Source organism: Amphiura filiformis, chromosome 10 (genome assembly GCF_039555335.1).
Source record: "Amphiura filiformis chromosome 10, Afil_fr2py, whole genome shotgun sequence".
NCBI classification, from domain to species: domain Eukaryota; kingdom Metazoa; phylum Echinodermata; class Ophiuroidea; order Amphilepidida; family Amphiuridae; genus Amphiura; species Amphiura filiformis.
The window spans coordinates 41,125,730-41,152,679 of record NC_092637.1 but is presented as its reverse complement, the minus strand read 5'-3'; the positions used below and the strand labels follow the sequence as shown (position 1 = coordinate 41,152,679).

Sequence of the window (26,950 nt, the reverse complement as noted above, 5' to 3'; positions counted from 1 at the left end):
AACTGCATTTGAAGATCAGAAACAGTCTTAGCTTTGCACATAAAGTCATAATTCAAGGAATTATGACTTTATGTCCTCCTATAGAACTGCATGTTAAACTGCCAAAATAACCAGCGCGGTTTCTTTCACTTTACCTTGTTACTTTCAGCTCAAAATGGACAGAAACCCTTCCTGATCATTATTATTAGTATTATTTCAGCATTTTGAGTATATAATTTAAAACTTTGAAAAGGAAATCGTACATTAATGCTTTAAATAATTCCTTTCACTTCGCACCATAAGCTTATACTTTTGACAATGGGGAATCCCCATTGATTGAAGAACCGAAAGTTACAATACATTAACAACTTTTACTTCGCTCTAATACGTTATAACGAACTTGTTTATCTTGCTGACAACATGTCGCTGGATGTGTTCTTGAAATTTGGAATACTGTTTCAGATTGTATCAGGTACGTGTATTTTTAATTTATTTTGCTTTTTCTTTCCTGACTTTTATGTGCTTTAAGGGGGTACTACACCCCTGCCCAATTTTGTGCCTATTTTTGCATTTTTCTCAAAAATTATAGCACATTGGGGACAAGTAAGATATGTATATTATAGGGGCAATGACTACAACTACTGCACTAGAAATTTTATTTCAGCACAGACAACTACTTCCTTTGAGTTGCTGAATTTTCAGTACGGTCGTTGTAGTCCGTGCCCCTATACATATCTTACTTGTCACCAATGTGATATAATTTTTGAGAAAAATGCAAACATAGGCACAAAATTGACCAGGGGTGTAGTACCCCCTTAAATAGTGCACTATTGGTGAGTCAAATTTTAGGCATATTGTTTAATGTTTGTTTATGTTTCTAGACCGTATTTCATGTAACAGATAATAGCGCAGGAAAATATAAGTGTCATAGTCGGGGTTCCCCTTAAGACATGCGAACGAAATAGCATCAAAGGGAAGGCTTAGACCCAGCATCGCGATATAGCTGAGGAATCAAAACATGATGTTTTTGTGTGACTTTGACTGCTTGATGTAAAAAAAAATGGAATTGCATATATGCAAGTGAACAATTTGTCGTCTTTGCAGTCCTTTTATGATTTGTTTTAAATACCATTTAGGTATAAATCCATACATTATTGTGTCAACGATTAGGTTTATTTCACGAACTTCATCAACGAATCAACGATTCTTCGATCACTAACAGAGTCTCATTCCCATCTTGAACTATAAATCTTTGTTTGGTGCTTTCTAAATTTGATGTGTATACGGTACCCATCATAAACGTATTTTTGGTGCGGACCAGTCTGGTGTGTATTCTTTTAGAAAAGAGAATGGTATTTTATTTGCCTTCGAATGACACATCCCATGACACAGATGTGCCAATTTCTGCGTTCTTACTTAGCCTCACTGGAATGTGTCTGTTTTGTGATGTAACATCCAAAGGAAACGTCTAATATAAATCAATTGATTTTTGGGTGATGATCTTTATGTTATTATTAATTTCATTATAAAGAAACAAGCTGTATTTTGGATGTCACCTGCTACAGTCACCACGCGCGAATATATATCACTGGCGACAATGATATGTTCATTGGGGGTTACAGGAGTGGAAGCGATACAGATGCCCTTGTGTCGTTTGGACGCAAAATTACAGGCACGGGGAAACAGTTACCTTCTACAGGAAGGGAAGCAGATCATCGTTCGGCATCCGTAAGGATTTTCAATATGCCTAGTACAGGTGGTAAACAGAGAATCGGTGCGTTTTACTGCAGAGTAGAGAAAGACGAAACCGACGAAGACATTGCAACTTTAATAATGGCACGTAATAGTAAGTTATATTAATAATCATTTAATATTAATTAATATTTGTTGTGTTTGTTTAAAAACTTGAATAGACCGACGGCGCACGTCGTTTAATTCATCTATATATCTTGTCGCCATATCCAAGAGGACGTTAGCTCCATGTAGGCAACAACACCAAGCAGATTCTCATAGAAATCAAGCGAGTTGTGTCTTCTTTTTAATCAGCTGACGTTACTCTGTCAAAAAATCATGATAGGCGTAAAATAACTCGGCTTCGCCTCGTTGTTTTACTTAAAATAATGATGTCGCCCGTGTTATATGAGACGATAGATGCACTCCAGGGGCTAAAAACCAATACCTTTATTCTCTAAATGTGACTCCTCGCCACAACTGAGCCCGGATGTCGCCAGTGCCACTATTGAGATATGCTCCATCGAACTTAACAATAAACAATAGGAAAGAAAGGATTTATTGACTGTTTTATTGATTTTTCACTACTTAAATGTCAAGTACTATAGACATGATATACATCATTTTAAAGCTAATTTCAAGCAGAATATTTTGGTTGAATATCTCAAAAATGATGATTGGCGACATCCGGGCTCAGTTGTGGCGAGGAGTCACAAATAGTATGAAACATCTCCAAATTCCCACGTTACTTTTAAAGGACTGCACTTTACCTCAACGTTGGCTAACGTACAAGTTAAAAAGTACACGTTGCTTAGAAGTACACTTTAGAATTTTTAAAAATTTTGAAATATCACCCGTTAAAAATTCTAACGTGGCCCATGCATTAAACGTAAGAATTAACATGGGAATTTTGAGACGTTCCCTAGCCCTAAGTTTAGGATATTCTACCATAAGTTCTAAGAAATCCACATGAACCTTGTCAAAGATCTTTCCTCCAGAATTTGAATTTTTCTTCAAACTGTATCTCCTTGTCTGCAATTAGGCTCCTTTGAACTTTGATAAAGTTGATGTGTATTTTTTGGAGCCTGGGATTTTCGATTGCCTCATTTCAACTTTCAGTCTTCCTTTGTCAATCAGTTCTAGAGTTGTGTTCTTAGATTACTATTATATCATCAGATGATTGATGAAGTATGGCATAGGAGGGAATCTGCATTATCGGAACTCAGGTCTACTTCGTATACTGGGACATCATATATATTTTCACCACCAGTTGGTACTCATTATGTACAATTTTCTCGAGTTGGGCCCCTTTTCTCTACCTTGAGCTTGATTTAGACCTTAACCACCACAAGGTGGAAAGATGCAATGTCCAAACTTAGAAAGATACCGGAACACCGGAATTTTATGTAAAAATTACATTAGACCCCGCCAAAGTTTTATACTGTATACAAGCAAAATGGTAGGCTCCATAATACTGACCGACATGTATGATATGAGTAGCGCTCGTGCAGCCCGGCGACTCAAAATCGATATAATGTATATATTGTGCATTATAATAGAGGCTCATTTATTGTCGGATTTATGTATGTAGAACACGCAGTTATCAACATTGAGCGCTATTAATACACATTAATGTTTTTATGCAAATAACATTCCAAAATATGGTACGTTTTCTGTTTTTGCTTGTCACGTGGTAAGCCTATGTTGAAGTTGTGATTATATGTTCAAATAAGTTTCAAGATGGATACCATCAAGTCAGGTAGCTGAGCGGTCTAAGGCGCGAGGCTCATTCAGGATTCACGATAGCGGTGCGGCGTTAGTTCGAGCCCCACCTCTGCCGTACTTAATTTACTTTTTAAAATTTTACAATAACGATTACTTATAGGGAAATGTGGCTGGGATAATTTATGTATGGCGTGGGGAGGAGTGTCTAAGTAATAAACACATAATTAATCAAATTTCCAGCTGCATTCTTCATTATTCAGAAATGTTACAATAATTATTGCTTTAATACCATCTTTAGCGAGAATAATATTTAAAGTTTTGAAGTGATAGAGAATAATTGATTGACTATTTTCACTTCCTCTAACTGTAAGTGCTTATCTTCAGCAAAAGTTTAAAATGGCTTCAAAATACCAAAGTAAAACCCCAACAGTATCTAATCACTTAATTACTCTTTTTTTTTTTTTTATAAACCAATATTTACCTCACCGATTTTGCATAACTTATTAAATGTTCATCATGTTTCACATTACATTCTAACCACGTTATTGAAATTAACAATAGCATTACTTCTCACTTTTAGGTGAGGTCAAACCCGAACACATTTCACAAACAGTCAGTATTGGAGATCCTGTAACTTTAAAAGTGATCACAGACTATACTTCGTTGATATGGTGGCATAATAATAAAATATATAATGGCGAGGGAAACCGTCCAGTTTGGAATGACAAGAAAGTTGTTGAAATCGAAACAGTGACCCTCGCTGATGCAGGTATTTATGAATGCTCTGTATTGAATCGACGAACATTCGGCTTACATGCCATATTCCAAGTGATTGTTCGAGGTAAGTCAAAAATCATAAACTATAATAATATTTGGACCGAATTTAAAAGACTAGTTTGTGTCTGACGTCAGGACAATAGCGCGGCGTGGATGGCTACTGACCTGCGCAGTACGGCATTTTTGGTCTAGTTACAGGACGCCATACGCAAACTATTTTTTTTTAATTCGGTCTCCGATTATGATCAAATAGCAACGAATGTATACACAGCGGCTTTCGCCATACATAAATTCGCCCAGTCCCATTTCCCAAATAGGAAATTAAAATGAAAGTGAACCCACGCCGAAGCTACATGCATAATCCCAAGTCCATCGCGCTAATCCATTGGACCATTATGAGTTGTTGGTAGCCAAATCGAATTTTAAACATATAGGCTATAAGCAACTCCAATATTTCTCGGGGATTGAATAGAAATATAACAATACGTGTATTGTGCTGCGCACAATACGTAATATCGATTTTGACTGCATGTATAGGGAATCTGCTATTTTCTTGTAGTCCCCGGGGTATAGAAGTTGGGTTGCTCCCCCTCCCAGTTTATTCAAGATTTTCGCATAGAATCACCAAGATTTTTTTAGAAAATAGAAGATTAGTTTACCATAAAAACGATACAGTAATCTTTATCGGGGTTCTATGTAAAAATTACATAGATTTTTCATCACTTTTTAAGCAGTTATTTTCACTAAATTCAAAAAATATTTTGACGTATATAAAATTGAAGTTAAATTCTCCCCTCCTAAACAACACCAACTGTACCACAATTGGGTATCACGAATCGTTCTGCATGTTGTGCAGTATTCATATATTTCTTTATACATAGGATGCTTCAGTTTTTACACACAAAGTATTTCAGCGAAAACCCGCCCAATCGGCTATTTTATAAAGATAAATTAGACTTCCCTAAAAATGTAATATTTAGCATTAAACCCCAGTTGTTTTTACGCATTTTAAAAACACTTTGGCTCGATGACGAAAGCCGCTGTTGAATGTATAGTATTTAAATCTTGTCTTATTAGGAGGTCACGTGTTACGTTAGAAAATGACCGGAATTTTGCGCAAAGTTTTTGAAAGTAGCAACTCGCTGCCTGAAGTGGACATGTAATTTGTTTAAATTTTTTGTCAACGCTGTCGGCATAGTAACCAATAAAACATGGGAGTACTCATAGACGAAAAACATGGAGGTGTCATATTAACTGTATAGCAAAAACTATTTCAAGGAATATTGGTGTAATGAACAAACTCAAATTCTTTGTACCAGATCGCATTCTTTATACTCTATAGTGTACCTTTATTCAACCTTATTTGAACTATGGAATAATAATTTGGGAAAACACGTGCAAAATATATTTGGATAAAATTGTGAAACTCCAAAAATGGGCGATACGGACAGTAGCCAGTAGTCATTACAGAAGTCATACAGCCCCCTTGTTTGCCAAATATAACATTTTAGCAAACAATGACACCTATAAATTAGGATTGGGAGTTTGTATGTATAAGTACAGTATTAATGAATTACCAAGCTTGCTTATTTGACAGTTTATTTACCCTACGTTCTAATATTCATGATTACCAAACGCTAATAACTATAACTTGACTAAAAATAGCAGGGTTTTCACCGATCATGCTGTCCGTACAGCTGGTCCTATATTATGGAACTCATTGCAAAAATCTTTAAGAGCGTCTTATTCAGTGAAACATTTCCGGAACGTGTACCAAAGACACTTAATTCCAAAATATGATTAATTGACGAGCATTGTATTTTTTTTTGTTCTTGTTTGTTTGTTTGTTGTTTTTAATTTCTATTATTTGCTGTTGAGTTTTCTGTTTGGTAACTTTTCTGTTAAAGGGGATGGCTACCTCTGGCCTTACTGGCCTTTCGGCCATCTCCTCCATGATTCTTTGATGGTATTTTAATGCGTATTTTGTAATTTTATGTGAATTGTGGAAATAAATAAATGAATGAAATGAATGAAACATGACCCTACCTTGCACAACTTTGTCACTGCTTTGCAAAATGTTCTGCAAGATAGGGAAAATTAGTTTGTACCAGGATACATAATATGGACGACCTTTTGAAATTTGAACAATGTTATGCCATGAGCTACAATAATGTTATAAGACATATCAGCTGATAATTGATATAGTTGTGAAAAACCTGATGTGTTTATCACACAACATTATGTGTTTCTGTGTTCAACACGAAAGCTTGGTACAATACTCTTTTGATTGAAAATGAGTATAAAAATAATGAGCTGATATTTGGTTGTGGTGATCCACATTTTGTGAGTGAAAAACACTTGTTACACTCTACCATGTTCACCACTCCATAACAAATTGAACCCGATTGCACTCTGTTCACCCTTTACATACATCTGGTTTTACTTCAACATCCTTTAGCGTGTGAAGCTGGTAGATGGGGTGACAGTTGTCAATTCGATTGTCCTCACTGCTACAATGGAGGAATCTGTCATGAGCGATCTGGTGAATGTGTCTGCGCACCGGGATTCAGTGGCGATTTATGCAAACAAAGTATGTGACCATGTAACTGTTAAAGTGTATAATATATATATACTACTACTACTACTACTACTACTACTACTACTACTACTACTACTACTACTACTACTACTACTACTACTACTACTACTACTACTACTACTACTACATTTCCTACTACTACTACTACTACTACTACTACTACTACTACTACTACTACTACTACTACTACTACTACTACTACTACTACTACCAGATTTAAACATATGAAGACCTGCGCGCAAGAAGACCGTAAGTCCACTTGGCCCCTCAACATGTATACACTAAAGTTACGTATAGTTTCTTAGGGTTCTATAAGAAAAAGTTTTTCAAAAATTATCCAAATCCGTTCACGCGTCACTAAGATAATTAAATTTGTACAAATAGACACATTTTTGGACCATTCCAATGGGGTAATACACATTAACAATAATAAAAGAAATAAAAAGAAACGCCAAGTGTTGCTGAATAGCAGTTCAAAATCAATCAATCAATCAATCAATCTCCCAAAGAATGTTTTTCACACGTTTCTCTTTGGGTTAAGGGCTCGGATAGCAACGTTTGCACAGTAATTTTTGTGGGACATGAGAGCACATCAGACATATCGACTTGCATTCTGAATACGAGGAATGTCCTTCTGATATCAAATATGTTTTTATTTTTTTTAAATTCACGATATAACACACATTTTATGCAAATTATTAAATTTTGATATTTTTTGTATTTTTGATATTTAACAATCCTCGAAGTAAACTTCATAAATCTAATGATATGTAGTACACTACTTAGTGTATGTAGCTGGGATGAAAAGCCGACCATCAATTGAAAATATTAACCTTTTATATTAAAGATATCGAGTTTTTTCCCAAAAAAATTCATATAATAGACTGCTTTTTTGTCCCAGTTACATTATTTAAGTACGTACATATCATTAAATTTATATAATTTACTTCGAGGATTGTTAAATTTCAAAATATCAATTTTTAAACATTTGCCATAAAATGGCATTATATCGCGAATTTAAAAAACACTGATATCAGAAGAACATTCTTCGTTTTCGAAATGCAATTCGATATGTCTGATGTGCTCTCAGGTCCCACAAAAATACGTGAAAATGTCGCTGTTCATACATTTGTCAACCAACAGTAGAGCTGAACGTTATATTGAAGTGGCTGAAATATTTGATTCAAAACAAATTGGTTCCCTCAAAATGAAATGTCCAGGTCATAGTAGTGATGACAAAAATTGATAAACAACATCAATAACAGAAAAGAAGCTGATGATCAGCCAAGTTATCTCCTACATAGCAACACTTGGAGTTAAGGTTTGACAATATTTCAAACTATTGCGATTTGGTAGTTCACATCATTTTTCGAATGGTAGTGAGCTTTGGTAAAAATTGCATTGATATTACAGATATACGTTTGTAGGTCCTGTGGTTCTCGAGTTATGTTGTAAAGAGGGATGAAACAACATCACTTTTGTAAAACGTATTAACAACAATAAATCAAGCAAGTTTTCAAAGTATGAAGTTTTGCAAAACATCAAGGTATTATTTTTCAATAATATATTGATTTAGATAATGAAAATTGATCTTTTGGGCTGTTTCGACCAACAATGCTTAGTCAACCCTTAACTTCATTAATTTCTTCAATTCTGAACTACAGTGCAGCACATTATTGTTAATGTGTATTGTCCCATTGGAAATGTCCAAAAATGAGTCTATTTTGTAGTTTCCCAATTATCTCAGTGGCAAGTGAACGGATTTTGATGATTTATGCACCAATCTATAGAAGACACCTCATGGATTTTGAATCTGCAAGAAAGTTTTAATTTTACTGGTGATATTTTAAGTTTTGTCCCCCATCCACATGGCCTATTTTTTTAGATACTCTGTACAAAATATGAGCGAGAATAAAAACGTGAGAAGAACTGCAGCTTTTTCCATACAGGCCAGCATGCTTATATAGGCTTTTTAGCCTGACTTCTTTGAGCCTGGTCCCATCAGGACCCAAGCGTGTCTCCACACGGTGCGACCGTTTAAACAAACAAACAAATAAACCGGAATTAATTGTGATTTTGGGGGTTGTTTTGCAGTCAAATAAACTTAGAGATGTTGGTGAGTATCAGGAGTCAAGCTCACTAAGAATACAATAAAATCCAGATTAACTGTGTCTCTGTGAGAAATTGAAAACCTAATGCGGAATGCGGTGTTTTTTACTGTATTTTTTTTTAATTTTAATTTTTTTATGTGTACGTACAGGATTTCGGACAAGCATTTTGTGCAAAAAATATCTCATGTTGACAATGTTTGCATAGCAGACAAAAAAGTCACTGCTACGAACTATTATTGTCCAAAGTTTCCGATTTGAAATCAAATACGAATTTTGAGTTTTATTTTCGCCTTTTTGTTAAAAATAAATAAAAAGAGATATAAAAAAAATGAATTTCGTGAGTTTCAAAAGAGAATACGCGCACGATTTCATTAACGCGCGCGGCAGCTTTGAGACACAGGATTTAATTAAGATGGCCTTAGGCACGTACTTTCTCGTTCTTTTTACTGTAAATATCACCTAAATTAACCTACACACCCTTCTGTTTGACACAGTTCATGGACAAAATCACTGGGGCCAGGATGGACAATTAACTTGCTCTACGAATAATGACGATGCCTGTAGATGGCGCTTATTTTGTCTGCCACATCCGTACGGTTGTTCATGTAGTGCAGGATATTTTGGTATAGACTGTAATCAGAGTAAGTATGAAAACTTTAAAAAGATATCACTTAAGTAAAATAGAGATACATAATCGGTAATATATTTTTCTCTGATGGAGCCCACAGAGTTTATTCAGCTCAATTGGTACACGTATCGGGCCAAGATTCAATATGCCATGTTGCCGCACCTATACGGTATCTATATAGGGATATATGTAATGGGAACTGTCATCCCGATCGATATATATAATGATAATATTAAAGATACTAAACGCTCTAAATAGACCAGAAAAAAACATGATTATACTCACAGTAATATTGTATAAAACAACTCAAGAATCCAGATAAGAAAAAAACCGGATGCAGAAAACAAGGTAAACCAAATTATACTTGATTCATTTTACCTTGACAGTCGCGGGGGGGGGTCCTTTCGAACGTTCTAATGAGTCAAATAGGGCCCAAACTTACGCTAGAGTGAACACGGCAATGCGATTTTCTTACACGTAAAAATACGGCCAATTCAGAGAGAAAATCTTATAGGGCCTACTATAGACAATTTCTTTTTGTTGGCCGGCCGCTGAGCTACATCTTTTCACTAATTATAGATACTTCATAATGTGTTCCCATGTTGAAAGTTGACAAGCTATTTCTACTTGCTTTAAGGTTATTAATTATTTTAAACTGTTGTGATTTGGTAGTTCACAGCATCTTACGAATGGTAGTGAGCTTTGGCAAAAACTGCATTGCTCAATTCATAGCGAGCGTGTAGAAGAATTAAAATATCACAAATATACTTTTATAGGTGCTGCGGTTCTTGAGTTACGTTGTAAAGAGGGCTGAAACAACAACACTTTTGTAAAACGTACGTAACTCATTAACAACTAAAAAATAAGCAAGTTTGCAAAGTATACGATTTGTAGAATGAACTTTTGCAAAACATCAAGGTGTTAATTTTCAATAATATATTAATCTATATAATGAAAATCGATTTTTAGGTTGCTTCGACCAACAATACCTCGTCTACCCTTAAAGAGAGCACAATTGAATGAAGACGATTTAGTGCTAGGATTTAAGAACAAAAATTTTTTTCATATTAGACTTTAAAAATCTATTTTTTTTTTCAATTGAGCACAATCTGGCAGTTGATGTTGTTGTTGCAAACTGTGCGCGCAGTAATAAAACAATAATTTGTTTTAAATATTTTGTTTTTCTGATAACTTGCAGTTAATGTAAGATTTCTATTTGTGTGGCTATAGTGTAAATGATGATGATGACGACGACGATGATGATGATGATGATGATGATGATGATGATGATGATGATGATGATGGTGATGATGATGGTGGTGTAGATGATGACGATGATGATGATTATGATGATGGTGTTGTTGTTGATGTTGTTGATGATGATGATGATGTTGTTGTTGTTGATGTTGATGATGATGATGATGATGATGATGATGATGTTGTTGTTGTTGTTGTTGTTGTTGTTGTTGTTGTTGTTGTTGTTGTTGTTGATGATGATGATGATGATGATGATGATGATGATGATGAGTCGTGATGGTGACGATGATGGCAGTGATGAAGGATTTAATTTAGTAATAAATTTTCAACCCCCCTCCCGCACCCACCCAGTCAATGTTGTTTTGATACTGAGACAGGAACGGACAATTGGTCTAGTATTGGCTCCAACATTGCTTTGGGGAGGGGGGGTGCAAGCAATATGAAACATTAATGTTTGCCACTCATGTTACTTGTAATGTTTAAACAAAGAGCTCGTTTCTATGGTATCACTCCCAGTAACCTGCTTACTTCTCATGTATGTTTTTGCTTAACACGTGTGCTATGAGCCATCATCTCCAAATACACAGTTCAGTGACCTCGAGGCCTCCATTCAACAAGAAAGTAAACCTGCTGTTATAGAGGATGAGGCCCACGTGCCAAGGCCAAATCGACTTTTACAATGTTTATTGAAGAGATAAAATATGCATAATCTTAGTTTGCGAGAAGATAAGAGGTCAAATTTTTCCATGTTAAAAATAGAATTACATGCTAGGCATGTTTGTTCCTCTTTGTCGTTTGTATTAATTATTATCATCATCATCATCATCATCATCATCATCATCATCATCATCATCATCATCATCATCATCGTCATCATTATCATCATCATCATCGTCGTCGTCGTCGTCATCATCATCATCATCATATCATCATCATCATCATCGCCTTCATCATTACCTGACTACTAGCCACAAACCCATACCAAGGAAAATAAAATATCAATTTTGCTGCAAGCCCTCAGAGAAAATTAATATACAAATATTTAAAATCATGTTTTATTACAACGTATCTAATAGTAATAGGAATTTACACACAACCATGACAACTGCTAAATTAAGCTGAAATGAAGAAAATATAGACTATAAAAAAGTCTATAATGAAAATAAATGTTGTTTAAGGCCATAAATATACGCACTCATGCATAGGGAGACAAACATGATAAAGTTAATCTGTTCTTTTCATTCTCGATCATTAACCTTTGGAATATTTCACATGCATGCTGTTTGCCTCAATGCCTTCTCGGCAATCTCGGGGGCCATAGGCCTATAGTAATTTAAATCGTGAAACCGTACAACTATCTGTTGGTCAGCATAGATATTGAATTGAATCCCATCACATCAATTCAAAGCTACACCCTTTTTTGAAATACTGGTTACCAGCGACTTAAAATGAATTGACAATGGCGAAAAACATAATGAGGAGAACAAGAATAAACCCATAGAAAAGCAACGAATGTATGAAAACACCTGGGGCTAATGGACCGTGGAAAAATGGGTGTGGCAGAGATCAAACAAGTAAAGCGCCAAAAAGGGAGAGCGCCGACGATGTGATGGAAAAGAAAACAATTTAAAAATCATGATTACAACAAAGCGAAAAATGGCGGATACAGCATACAATGACATCCCCACAACTAGCACCGAGCCCACCAAGAAGAGGGAGGAGAATAGTGGAAAGAGCAAAAATCATTCATCAGCATATTTCGGTTAATGAAAATAATACATTAATATTACTATCGTTATTTCTTCTTTTATGATTCAGCCATTAACTTGGTTCGATATCCTCATTTATCCCCATTATTCTTCTTTATGCGTAAACTGGTAAAGATGGTGAACAGAGAAGAGTGGTTAAAACGGCAAAAATATTCTTACTAATTGACAAATATTTATCCCAGACATGTTAAAATTTATTATTTGAGATCTATAATTGAAAACATTTTGTAAAAGAAATCTTAATTTGTTTGCAGATTGTCCAAGAGGCTTTTATGGAGCCAGTTGCAGAGAAGAGTGTCATTGCGCTACTCATGTGTCATGTAGATCAGATACAGGGATATGTAATGGGAACTGTCATCCCGATTGGTATGGGACAAACTGCCAAGGTAATTTCAAATACAGCAAGGAACTAGAACCAAAAGTAAAATGGCGTACCGTGGCCGCCCCAACCCCGGGGGGGCTGAAGAAAATTCAATTTTGCCGCCCCTTCCTCAACAGCCCGAAAAGGTTGACCCAATATTTTACTCGGTCGTTTGAAAAAGTGAAGAGCAAAAAAAAAAAAAAAAAGGGGGGGGCTAGCGCCATAAAAGCAGCACATTTTGATGTATAGTACCATTTAAAAAAAAAATTATGCTTTATCAAATTTTTCCGCCCTTTTGTATTTACTACTTCTTTTTGCCGCCCCTTCATTTTGGCCGCCCCTTGTTTTTGCCGCCCCTTCTTCCGCCGCCCCTTCATTTTGGCCGCCCCCTGCGTTGACCCCGGGGGGCTGGCGCCCCCAAAGCCCCCCCCCCCAAATACGCGCATAAAACAAACATGTAACATTTTAGAATGTGATAGAACTGCCCTTCCAGTGATCGTGATGTTGGCATAGTCATTTGAATTGCTTATTAAGGGGTGGGGTATGAACGTTTGGACAGTATTTATTTTGGGACATTAGAGCACATCAGACATGTCGAATTGCATTCTGAATACGAAGAATGTCCTTCTGATATCAAATAATTTAGATTTTTGAAATTCGCAATTTAATACACATTTTATGGCAAATCATTAAAAATTGATATTTTGATATTTAACAGTACTCAAAGTAAACTTTTCGATAGGTCTGAGGTGCTCTCATGTCCCACAAAAATACTGTCGAAACGCAATAAACGTTCATTCTAGATCCCTTAATACAGAAATAAATAAAATGTTTATAAACATGATAAATGTAACACATTCTGTTTATCGTTTTTTTTTTCTGTACATGGTATCTCGTACGTGACTGAATCAAAGAGCCCTGTCCAGGTAGGAACATGTGAGAAAATACCTCTTTCTAATTAAGTAATTAAAGACCACCGATCAGTGGTTTTTTTATATAACTCATACAAAGTTTCTTGTCATTTGATTGGTCAACTACTATTGAGTATTTTTGCTATTTTTAGCGGCCAGCTGCGAAAGGACTATTGCACTCCGCGTCCGTGCAATAGTTATTTTTCGTTTGCACGGACGCGGATCTACCATAGCAACGCTGGCATACACGCGAGAGTATAGAGCGACGTTTCCACCTCGACTCGCCAATTTTAGGTACGGGTGTTGCTTCTAAAAATAAATATGCATTTAGATATCTTTTAATTTAATTTATTTTCCTGGTGATTAATAAAATTATGTGGAAGCAGTGGAACTTATTTATGAGTTATACATAACAAATATTGAATGTTTTTATTCATTCGAAAATAATATTTTCATACGGTGAAATATGAACTGTTCCATTCAACTCGGCAAAGCCTCGTTGAATGGAACACTCCATCAGATAACTCCATATTTCACCTCACGAAAATATTCTTACCATTGAACTCATAAACATTCACTATTTGTATACTATCTATCATATTTCTATTCAAAATTATTTCATGCTGAAAATTAAATATAATAACGACTCTTTACAGCTAGTAATTATGTTTGTGAAATACACATCGAAAAAAATAGCAGCTTTTGTCTGCATTACATTGTGCTCATGTAATATTTTATTACTTTATTACGATAGTTTTTGCAGACCTGCAACCAATAACAAATCTGGAGTACACTGTAGAAATGAATACGTTTCTTCTTACTTGGGATCCAGACCAAAGCTTATGTTCCCATGCCATAGACTACCGAGTAGAGTACAGCTTGACTTATCTGGACCAATGCTCTAAACGGAACGACAGATACCAGACCATATTTACGAGTGATTCACATGCTTCAATACAACAGTTACTTTACCATTCTACATATGCCATTTCTGTAACTGCTCGACATTCTTCAAGATTAGGTCCCTCGTTTTTTGTAAATGTAACGACCTCGCAAGCTGGTAAGTCAGCGCCTCACTTACAGCGAGGCCTACACTTAAGTATGATCACGTGAAATTGTTGACCTCAATATATTTTCGCATGCGGTTACTATTTGGTAGGGGCGTGGTGTGCTTGGGAGGTGGGTGTATGGGGTACGGAGACCAACAACTAAATAATAACAGCATATTTAAACAAAATTGCTATTCAATACAACACCTCACGCGTCCACATTTTACGACACATTACGAGCACATGATTTTGCTGATATGACTTAATGTTTATATTTATATGAAGGGGGGTCACATTCCACACCCTCTTGTGACGGTCCTTTATTTAAAATTCGGGTATTAGTTTATTTTACTTAATTTCCTTTCCAAAACTTATCATGCTGTACCACAACCAGTGAAAAATGGAGATTTTGACGGCAGTAAAAAAGTATTATTAATTCTCCCCATCAACCCAGTTACATTTCAGGTCCGAATTACACTCCTCGAAAGAATTAAAGGATAAGTTGAATATAATCAATATTTTTTGAAAACATTGGATATGATGATAATATTAATGATAATTGTGCTTGATCTTTCGATTTGAAGCCTTTTTCAAACGTTACCACGGTCAAGGTCAAGTCACATATTGAGATGGGTTTGTGTATGTGATGTGTGTTTGGGTCTTTACGTCACATTAGTGAGCATAAGATGCCCTCGGTGTATCCCGGGGGTGGGGAATGTCATTAATATAACCCGATTTTCCGGCCCCCTCCTCACATATCTAAGGGTAGATGCCATAATTGAGCTCCCTTAATAGTGCAACGTAATGCATAAAGGAATACTCTATATGTTCTGTCGTTTTGTGCCATTTAAGACCCCTACCCTTTAGAGAAACGAGGAGGGAGCCGGGTGGTCATCTTTTGTACGGTTACATTAATGACTTTCCACACCCCGGGGATACATTGAGGGCATCTCACACCCACTAATGTGACGTATAGACACACACACGTCACATACACACACGCACCCATTATGTGACTTGACCTTGGCCGTGGTGACGTTCAAGAAAAATGGCTTCAAAATCAAAATTTTAGCCTCCATTTTCCTCTCTCCCCCTCACGATGTGGGTGATGGCGGATATTTGTAATGAGTGAATTTTGTCTGCAGCTTAGGGAAAAAGTGATGTAATGAAAGATCAAGCACAATATTGTTATTAATATTATCATCATATCCAATGTTTTCAAAAATGCTGATTATATTCAACTGATCCTTAATTCTTTTGAGGAGTGTATATTAAAGTTAGATGATGAAAAAAGAGGATTGTCTCAACCTCCGTATGGTAGATTACCATGCCCGTTTGAGATACAAGTTTTAACTTATAATATCCAAACCACATGTGTCAACATGAGATACAAAACACAATATTAAAACATCGGACAACCCATCTTTAATCAAAGTATCAGCTTTTGCAAAAGATACATGCAAAATAAATGATAATCATAATATGAAAATGAAAAAATAATGAATGATAAAATTATAAAAGTCAAATTACAGCAAAATGACATTCTACATTGAAAGAATATAATGTGCAGTAAAATATAAATTACCATGCATCTTCAAAAACTTCATCTCACCTTTTTTTGTCACAATATAAATATTTTAATACATTAGAACCGGTCTTTCTCCACATGATAATCTGTAAATCTGATGTTGCTAATTGCAAGATATCGTCATACAAGTAATCATTGTAAATAATTAACATGCTTTTAATGCATGCCTTGCTTTTCCTCAAGCACCACTTTATATACCAAGTTTTACATCTTCTACCGCTGAGACATCCTTCAATGGTTTATCGTTTGCATGGACTGCTGTTCCTTGTGGTCAGATCAGAGGGGAACGTCTTATATATAGTTATCAGCTGCGGGATAGAAACGATGTAATCATGGCTGACGCTGTCACATATTCTACAAGCGTGACATTTAGTAATGATCTGAAAGAGTGTTCATGGTACCATTTTCGTGTACGTGCTGGAAATAATGTTGGTGATGATGAATGGTCTGAATATGTCACTATAAAAACAAGGACAATAAGTATGACATAATCTGATTTTTTTAAATAAGCAATTGCATTGATTGTTCTTATCACGTTTATGTAAAAATTAATTTGGGTAAAACTTTTTTTTGTGTGTGTGTAACTTAGCAGTCAGCAGAAATGGCAACTTACAATGTGATCTCTTTTTTCCTAATTTGAGCAAGATCCTGGACCGGTAAATGCATTAACGGCACTGATTTCATCGTCACCATCTGAGCTAAGCTTTTCATGGCAAAAATCATCAGAAAATAACTGCGAAGAAACAAGTTATATAGTACAGTATCAACTAATGGTTATAGATCAATGTCAGGTTGTGGAGCTGGGATCGCCTGAGGTTTGGGACACTGCGTTCATCGACTGGCACTCACGGACTGCAACCTTGACAGGATTGGTGCCATATTCGACATACACTGTATCAGTAAGAGCTAAAAATAGTGCGGGAACAGGGAGACCCACCCTCCTCGTGGCAACAACTAACACTGAAAGTTAGTGATGATCAATTTTTTTATACAAAATGATATTACAAAACAAACCTACAAAAACTGGAAGTAACATATCACAACGAAAATAATAAATTTAAACCAAAATTATAACTTTCGAAAGCTGCAGAATATCATCTCATCTCAGAACTGTTACCATCATATCAGACGTAATCAAGTAGAATATCTGTATTTGTAATTATTTGCTCCAAAAGTTCAATATATTTTTTTTATTTATTGCAAGATTCTACCACATAATATTCTAACATGGTATTTATAAACAGCACCCCAGTCTTTCCCATCAAATGTCACAGCGTACGATGTGTCATCTAATGAAATCAGACTACGATGGTCTCAACCTCCATGTGGCTCTCGACATGGTAAGATAGTTAAATATTCCTACGTGCTGCAAAACGTAGCCGGAGTCATTGCAAAGGATGGTTTTACAGAAGCTGGAAATGTTACCTTACGAAATCTGTCTCCTTTTACAAACTACACTTTTAGAGTAGCGGCTATGACGGCTGTTGGTAGAGGTCCTGATGCCATTTCGTCAATTAGGACTAGCGAATCGGGTAATTATTAAAAGCTCACTCATTTAAAGCATCAATATTAGGCTCAAGCTCACAAATAGGCTCAACTTAAGACTTGTTAACACTCGTATAATCAAGCGTTAAACCCTAGAACTAAAAGGGGGGTTGTCCCTCTAAGATTATTTATCATTCATCAAAACAAGCACGCATTTACGACCTAAGTTAATCGTAGATACATCCTTTGCGCTCATTTTAGTGACAAAATTATTACCCCAGCACTTTACCCGGGGTAGGACCGTCAATGGCCGTTGAAAAAATATTAGACTTTTTAGCCGAAAATCAATTGGGACTATACTTTTGTACATAACCAGAATTTTCCAGATATGCATGGACGCCCTCACATTATGACGTCATAGTCACATTATGTGAGGGATGTTTGTACTTATTTTGGTATCCTTGGATAGAGGAGACCCATATAGCTATACATTAGTACCAAATAAAACGGTACCGGGTATATAACGTTTATAATTAATATTTAAACATAATCTCGGAAGACAGCTTTCGATCTATTTTATTATGATGTTTTAATATTCTGTAGAGCATTTACCAGCTTGACTTTTTGAAAATACTTATAATGTCACAACTGTTTCTTTTTCATTTTTTCTTCTTCTTTTTTTATAATATTTAAGAACCGAGTGCACCATCAATGTTTCAAGTAAAAAGGAGATCAAAGAACACGATTCATGTGACATGGAATGTACCGGAATACCCAAATGGTGTCATCATCAAATACTCGGTAGGTATCATAATTATAGAATACTCCATAAAAACATTAGAACATAATTATACAGGGTGTCCCAAAAAAAAGAGGCCCCTCATTGCGCCCTCTTTTTCTCCTATTTTTGAAAAGTTGATTAAATATATTTTGGTATGTAAAGAAACCTTTATTCGTTAGCTTTAATAAACCAAAACAATTATTTGAATCGGCTCACAACTTTTGAAGATATGCCCTTTTGAATAAATGTACCCGTTTTTCACTCTGTCCACGGATATCAAACAGAGTGGTTGGGATGGCTCATGCTGTGGAGTGGCCTGCATGATCACCAGACCTCACACCACTTGATTTTTTTCCTTTGTGGCAAAATCCAAGATCTTCGCAAACGTATTACTGAATGCATTTGCAAGTATCCGGCGCACAAGGATGGTACACAGCGCAATTGATGCAATGAGGACCAGGGCTGAAACCTGTATTCGCCAAGGAGGCAACCAGGTAGAGGGCAGAGCAGCACAGGAAACTTACTTCAGAAGAACCAAAGACAAACCAAACAGCCTTTTAGGGCTACCTTTTATCCTAAAAAGAGAAATTTTATCTTAAGAAAGAAAGCAGGAAACAACAAAGTAAGCAAGTAAGAAACACAATAAAACAAAAATGCATAAATAACCAAGACAAAATAAGTAATTGCAAATAACGCAAAAGAAGTCCCATTCGGCATCCATTTTACCCACAAATTAATGACACTATTAACAAAATTCATTGCCCATAAACCCACAGGTAAAGCCCATGCCATAAATAAAGTTATTTTATAAAGTTATCATTGAGGAATGTTTGATATTAATGCATGGTATGTGTACTCTTTTTCAATCTTTGAAGTAGCCAAACCTTCTCCGTGGACAGAGTGAAAAATGGGTACATTTCTTTAAAAGAGCACATCTTCAAAAGTTGTGAACCGATTGATATAATTGTTTTAGTTTATTTAAGCTAATGACTCAAGGTTTCTTTACATACCACAATATATTTGATCAACTTTTCAGAAATAGGAGAAAAAGAGGGCGCAATGAGGGGCCTCTTTTTTTTTGGGACACCCTGTATTTACGCGATATGTTGTGATTGACAGACTCTCGAAGCCGGTTATTTGAACACACGCGAATAAAATGGCCTAATGCATTGATGAGAAAAATCGGTTCTGTCCAGAATTCATGCTTTGCAGGTTTTATCTGCCGTGTGCGTAATTTACAATTAAATAAGTGAAGTGCACAAAATGCACAGAATATTTATATAACAAGTAGGGCATAAGGGGACCTATAATATTTTCTGGGGAAATCGCCCAAGAGTAAGACGAACACAGCACGTGTCCCACTCATTATAAAAATAAGGGGCAAAAAACATTTAAAAAACGATCTACAGTTCCATGCCACTTTAATATACACCTTCCATGCCAACTTAATATACACCGCCATTCAAATAAAATTTGTGTGTCATTGCTTGGTCGTCATCGTTGATTTGTGTAAATTTTGCACAAGATTGGTAAACACCCAACGTTTTAACAATGAAAATGTCTTGGGATCTTCCTTTAGGTACAAGCTATAATTGCGGAAAAACCATACGATTCAAGTTTCACTCCGTCTTTAAAACCTGTAATTCAAAATGAAGTTGCTTCTAAAGAAAGAACATATACATTTACCAACCTTAAACCGTCTACAAAATATGAATTATCAGTGGCTGCTCATACTAAAGAGAATACAGGGAGGATAGCTAACATCCAGCAATTCACGTATCCGGTAACCGTTCAAGGTATTTATAATGCTGTATAAGATTAAATTAGAGGACTTTTAATTTACTAAAATGTGCACGTAGAGAAAAATTTCACAAATTAGATGTACGCATAGAAATCAAAACAATTATATATGTATTGTGTGCAAAACCCCACGGACAGAAGAGAATGGGCTAGTACTTGCTAAACACGTTGAATTCAAAGTTATATATCTGTTCCGTTGGAGTATGGGGTGTTCGACCTTTTGCAGACTGAAATCTTTTTTGCCAACTAATTGTGAATGGTTGACCTCAACTTGTTTTCGATCGGTCACTCAAAAATCTTTATATATTTCTATTTGCAATTGCAATTTTCATGCATGATTTTGCCGACAACACTTACTAATGTACATTATTTATCTGAGTATCCTCGTCAAAGCAACTAAAAATCATATTATCACAACGTATAGGCCTATGTTTTGACATACGTTTTATTTGACCCATTTTAATATCAATAATAATATTGCAGATATATCCCGTCCACCGTCCTTAGGAGCAATTACAGGAAGCAAGGTGACTCCAACTACTGTCGAAATAATAATACAATTGAGCAATTCGGAGTTCGTAAGGTTTGATAAATAGTTCTTATCCGTATTATTATTATTATTATTATTATTATTAGTAGTAGTAGTAGTAGTAGTAGTAGTAGTAGTAGTAGTAGTAGTAGTAGTAGTAGTAGTAGTAGTAGTAGTAGTAGTAGTAGTAGTAGTAGTAGTAGTATTTTGACCAAAATTTGGGTTTTAAAAGATAAAACCTCAAGTGTTTCTTGCAATATTTTCAAAATTTTATGTCATTAAATGAAAAAGCCACGTATATTGTCCATATACTAGAGTCACTAGAATGAGCAATGGTCAATTCTCTTTAAATTGCAAGAAGTTACTATTTTCGCCTGTTTTGTCATACGGTTGTAAATTCAATGAACTGTGACTTTTAAAAAGGAGCGCTTACAAATTGATGTGCTACAGAAACCTTAGTCATAAAAAGAGATAATAAAAAGCACAATATATTCTTAATTATCAAAATTCTAGTAAATCCAGTTGAAATCCAGTAAAAGATCAATAATGTAAACGTCTTTCTTTGTAGCTGTTGTAGTGTAATTTATTGTTAGGAATAAAGAGAAATACCGCTAAAATTGCCAATCCTTTCATATTATTCTCAGTGGATATCAAGTAGGTGTAGAGTTGGAAACCAACGTGAAGGACCCGGTAGCAATTTCATTTCAGCAGAAGATACATTCGCCGACATGTATTACCTATGTGGCTGCAAGCTTAACAAAAGCATATGTAGAAATGAACTCCAGATTTGTCATAGGTGATGACGAGACATATGGAGAATACAGCAATCCACCGTTGCATGATGGATACACATACATAGTGTACATTGCATATTACAGCCGCATCAATGACACGGTATTTTTGTAAAAATTGGTTTAAATTTCGACACTTTGAATTCAGCACACCTTGTTCTATATGATCCTTCTTTCCTATGTCATGTATGTGTTCTATGTGTGCCATGATTTCATTATTTCAACTTTTCAGTTCTACCCTTTACAGTCTCCTTTCATTAATTAATGTATCTATCACGTTTATTTCTTTCTCTGGTCCATATCAATTTGTACTTTTCAATCTAATCTGATACCTGTATCTCTACTTTAAACCATTGTATACACTCATTATTTCATTTACATCTTTCTGTCCATTCAATATAAAAATACGTGATATTGATCTGAATACCACAGTCCAAGTATATTTATTATTTATCTGCTCCGTATCTATTTCTATTGTACATTTCTATGTAATACTCTGAACAAATTCATCAGGATCGTTCATAAATCACTGGTTAGCAAATGTTCTCAGTACAGATCCAAATAAGTAAAATTAGGTACTCACTAGAAATATTTCGATTCTATCAGAATCTTGTTCACTCTGTTTTGGTGAGTGGTGGTGTTTCTAGTTGTTATTTGTGACTGATCTTGATGACGTCACTAGTGAAATCGTAGATTCGATCAAGATACGCCCCCTCGTCCTTATCATGGTGGTGTTGCCTCTGCTTCTAATTAAGCTAACAGGTTGTTTTGTTAGACTCTTGGTCGATTTTCTCACTAGCTTTATCTGCTTCTGACGTATGAAGCAACTCATGTGACGTCATCAAGATCAGTCACAAAGATTGTCAATAACAACTAGAAACACCACCACTTATTGACAATCTTTGTGACTGATCTTGATGACGTCACATGAGTTGCTTCATAAGTCAGAAGCAGATAAAGCTAGTGAGAAAATCGACCAAGAGTCTAACAAAACAACCCGTTAGCTTAAAGAGGCCATCTGGATTAGAAGCAGAGGCAACACCACCATGAACAAGGACGAGGGGGCGTACAGACTTGATCGAATCTACGATCAGATCATCACTTATGTGACGTCATCAAGATCAGTCACAAAGATAACAACTAGAAACACCACCACTCACCAAATCAGAGTGAACAAGATTCCTGATAGGAATCGAAATATATCTAGTGAGATACCTAATTTTACTTATTTGGATCTGTACTGAGAAGATTTGCTAACCAGCCATTTCTATGTAATTCTTGTAGCTCCCTTTATCGACCTATTTTTATTCTTACACCATAGAGTCACGTGGTGTCTTGGTCCGAGGGTACAGAAGTAACACTTCCATCATTGAGTGCCAAATCATATCCCAAACCGACTCCAGCAGGTACAGTTGATTTTATTTCAAGTGTGTGCATGGAAAATAACAGGGAAAAGGAGGACAGAATGAACAGAAGAGAAGGAAAAAGAAAAAAATGGGAAGCATCAGGCGTAGGCGCCCTAGTTTACGTTAGCTTTGGACATATAATATTTTTATTGATTTTAAAATATCCAAACCTAACGATAACTAGGGCGCATCCGCCTAATGGAAAAAAGGAAATAAGCTCCCCCAAATTGCTGATGGTTCCCACCAAAACGCACCCAATAGTGTCAAATAACAAATACTTGCGTGCAACGCTCACACATTATCACCCAAAAAACACATTCATTAAAAGCTCCTAGACTTTACATGCACAGTCTTTTCAAAGATAAAAATGCAATCGGGAAATGTTTTCTTTTCATCTTTACCCCTACCACCAAAACAGAGAAATGTGCTGTTTTTTAGAAAGCTAGCTACGCCCTGAACATAACAACACACTGATACAACATAATACTCCAAATAATGACTGGTCTTGTGGTACGGGTCAGAAACGACATATATCCCATTTATACTCCTCGTCTAAAACATCCTAACGATAAGAATACCGTGTATGTCCGTCTCATTTTGCGATAATCCCCACCCCATGCTTAGCAACAAGTGCTGAATGTTCGCCTGAAGGTGCACCTGCTTCACTGAAGGGAGCACACTACCATAAGATTCCGCGGCAAATTGTGTAACCCTCAAAGTAGGCCTCATAAAACGTAGAAATTAAGCTTTTTGTTACATTTTCAGCAAATATGTGTCTGAGATGCGTTTGTTTGATGCCATTCTAAAGCTGCAATGGTTTTGATGAAATTACGTGCAGAAAAAATGATTTTAAATGTGTTCTGGCGGACTAATCGTGCATATTTGTTTAGGCGAGGAGAATATTTTTTTCTCGGTATTATTGAATGTGTGGAGAAATTGTATAATAATAAATCGACAGACAGATGACATTTTTGTAATTTTCAAGTTCCTCAGAAATGTGCGTTTTTAAAGTAGGTGCAATGTCGAGACCAACACATATCTGGACCACCGACTGTGATGCGCGTAGTGAAGTCAGCACTGCATATTGTTTGGTTCCCCTCACATCAATGCCTTTTCGCGGTTGTGCTGCAAGCGTGCCGACTAACCACCCATGTAGGGGTGTGTGTACGCTCTGCGCAGTTAATAGATACTGCGACCAGTGAAATTCACACCTACGTCACAACCAAATTTGAGGCGAACCAATGTATAGCAACACGTATGGCAACGTTATATGAGCGGGTCTTTCTTTCCATACATGCACGCGTTGAGAGGCATATATTTCTTCGCGCAGGATGACTCCTGTCATCTCGTCAAAAATCGTCAAGAATCAGCCAAATTCGTTGTGTTTGTAGGTCTGCAGAGCTATATCAACGTACAGTCATATTATTAATTTATATCCCTCCCTAGAAGTCCACGTTGATCATCAAAAATAGCCAGTGGGGTTTCATTCACTCTCGCGTATTATTTATGCTTAAAATTAACAGAAAACCCTTCCCAGCAGTTATTTCTACTATTGTGTCAGCATTTTGGGTAAAGAATGCCCATATTAAAATTTGACGAAAATCGTACGTTTAATGGCTTAAAGCATGTTTTCAGATACCACCGAACCAGACGATCAGAAAAAAACAACGTGAAACTTAAACAAATGTAGTTAGGATAACAAAAAAGCAAGACATCTACTATATAGATGACCTCAAAATGTCAAGTCGTCTGTGAAAATAAAAATTGCGAAATGGAGACAAAAGTTGTCAACCTTTCAAGGCCAAAATTGTATTTAAAAAAATATTTATCCATTGTCAACACTTCACAATTTAACAGTAATTTTGCGGCACAAATAATTTTGACAAAGAATGACATCAGGGGTATAGACATCAATCACCTAATATCTGTACAGCCGCCATTCCTCCTGCTATCTCGTCCAAATCCAAGGGTTGTCCGCTGTTATAAATATATGGTGTTTTTGAATTAGGCCTGGTATGGGTGGCGGTCGATGGTAAAATGTCCACGTTTCTGTAATAGTAGATGCTTATTGGTGTAATGTACATTTTATTTGTCAACAGGTTCAGCAGCAAACATAATAATGGCAGGAGTGTTTGTGTGTGTGGTCGTATTGATGGCAATTGTGATTGTTGTATTGGTCTTTAGGTTGAGGTCGGTTGTGTTATCTTATTTATTTAAATTTAAAATTTGTTTTAAGTTTTGTTATTGTATATACTTATAGAGGATAACAGTGATTCGCTAAATCAGATAACATAAAAATCATCTTACAATCAGAATAGTCCATGAATGTAAAGCTTGTAGGTTTACTAACATATACCGCAAGTGATAAGACAGCATACGACATTATAAGGGTAAAAAAATACGTTAGTCAATGTTGGGAGAGACTTTCCTTATGAACACTTGTAGCCACACGCACTTGAATGGAGTTTCATTTTATATCAACACTCGTATTGTCTTCCCTTGTGTTTTATGTCTAAAGGAAAGAACACATAATGAAAAAGTCAGTGACTTATCGTTCACTGTAAAGCCATTCATTAAAAATATTAATTCTTTTGCGGGGATGACTGATAGTGCCGTTAACGACTGTATTCTTGTTATCTACAGATCAAGATCAAACAATAAAGAGACGAATGATTCTAAGAAGGGGAATCGGGCTTCTGCAATTGCCATGACGGGTGTTGCTTCAGGTGGTCAGATCCAGATGTCAACAGATGGCTACGTGAAATATGAACCTGAAAAACGAGCAACGACTTACCAGGATTTGAAGTTCCATCCTGATGACGAAGAAGCGACCTACCAAGACATCAGTAGCGAGCTTAGTCCTACTGATGAGACACACGGGCATGCTGATTCGGTGAATGCTGCCTACGATGATGAGTCCGCCATCAGATGTAATGAACGGGATGCTAATTTAGAATATGAAGAGTACGAAGAGGTTATATCTAAATAAATAATAAAAAAATAAAGAACTAAAAATAAATGTTTTCTTGTATACGAAATTAAGAGGTTTGCATAATTACATACTAGAATAGAGTTTACATTTGCGCTTACTTGGCTTATTTGTATATATAAGGAAGCCCGATTAAGTTATGTAAACATAATGTATATTGTAGATTTCCCTATGTTACCAACCTTGTCTCCTAAAGGCTGGCAAAATGGTCTTTCTCAGAAGTATTGAGATCATGTCGGCATGTTTCAGCCTTTACCGGATTGTGTGGGAATATGTCAAAATTTATACTCGTCCTGTAAATTGTAAAATGTAAAGAAATTTACAAAATGTTTACAATGTAATAATCGAGTAAATCACTAGTAGTTTATGAACCTGGCTACTCAGATGGGGTGTTTGGTATTTGTTGGGGAAGGGGGGCTGCACTGCAACCAGAGATAGGTGACATCATGGGCTGCACAAAAAAGCCTGATGCCAGTTGAACCGGAGTGGCTTTAGTATTCCTCCAGTCACAAGGATGCAGAAAATGTATAGTTGACCGATCTACCTATGTTTCGTTCCACGGGTTCGTTCCCTATGTAAGGCAGCAAAATAAGTCAACTACCATTAAGGTATACTGATATTGACCCATTTTGCTGTGTTACCTAGGTAACGAAACATCCAAGATGTCCTTATTTGAATTGTTTT

At 36.0% G+C, this 26,950-nt stretch overlaps 2 protein-coding genes and 1 long non-coding RNA gene across 3 annotated transcripts; all 3 read left to right on the top strand.

The window, feature by feature from the left end:
* Positions 1-393: 393 nt before the first annotated feature.
* Positions 394-12,989, top strand: LOC140161865 (tyrosine-protein kinase receptor Tie-1-like). The gene is made up of 7 exons (XM_072185160.1): positions 394-451; positions 1,511-1,825; positions 4,016-4,276; positions 6,671-6,802; positions 9,417-9,563; positions 12,626-12,684; positions 12,831-12,989. Exons 1-7 carry the CDS (start codon positions 400-402, stop codon positions 12,987-12,989), a joined length of 1,125 nt encoding a protein of 374 aa, XP_072041261.1. The 5' UTR covers positions 394-399.
* Positions 12,990-13,829: 840 nt separating this feature from the next.
* Positions 13,830-16,974, top strand: LOC140162867 (uncharacterized). The gene is made up of 3 exons (XR_011860366.1): positions 13,830-13,863; positions 14,603-14,908; positions 16,669-16,974. It is a non-coding gene; the product is annotated as an uncharacterized lncRNA (long non-coding RNA).
* A 172-nt stretch (positions 16,975-17,146) lies between these two features.
* On the top strand, positions 17,147-26,266 carry LOC140161864 (putative receptor-type tyrosine-protein phosphatase mosPTP-1). Its single transcript, XM_072185159.1, has 9 exons — positions 17,147-17,451; positions 17,730-18,017; positions 18,665-18,771; positions 20,331-20,547; positions 21,035-21,134; positions 21,725-21,974; positions 23,193-23,277; positions 25,377-25,467; positions 25,921-26,266. Exons 1-9 carry the CDS (start codon positions 17,256-17,258, stop codon positions 26,264-26,266), a joined length of 1,680 nt encoding a protein of 559 aa, XP_072041260.1. The 5' UTR covers positions 17,147-17,255.
* The last annotated feature ends 684 nt before the right edge of the window (positions 26,267-26,950 follow it).

Bases quoted from the DNA above. Each gene is read 5' to 3' on its own strand.
- LOC140161864 (XM_072185159.1), top strand. From the start codon at position 17,256: ATGGTTATAGATCAATGTCAGGTTGTGGAGCTGGGATCGCCTGAGGTT. The intron at 20,548-21,034 runs GTATTTATAATG...ATAATATTGCAG, and splicing joins GTATCCGGTAACCGTTCAAG to ATATATCCCGTCCACCGTCC. The intron at 23,278-25,376 runs GTACAGTTGATT...ATTTGTCAACAG, and splicing joins TCCCAAACCGACTCCAGCAG to GTTCAGCAGCAAACATAATA.
- LOC140161865 (XM_072185160.1), top strand. From the start codon at position 400: ATGTCGCTGGATGTGTTCTTGAAATTTGGAATACTGTTTCAGATTGTA. The intron at 1,826-4,015 runs GTAAGTTATATT...TCTCACTTTTAG, and splicing joins TTTAATAATGGCACGTAATA to GTGAGGTCAAACCCGAACAC. The intron at 6,803-9,416 runs GTATGTGACCAT...TGTTTGACACAG, and splicing joins TGGCGATTTATGCAAACAAA to TTCATGGACAAAATCACTGG.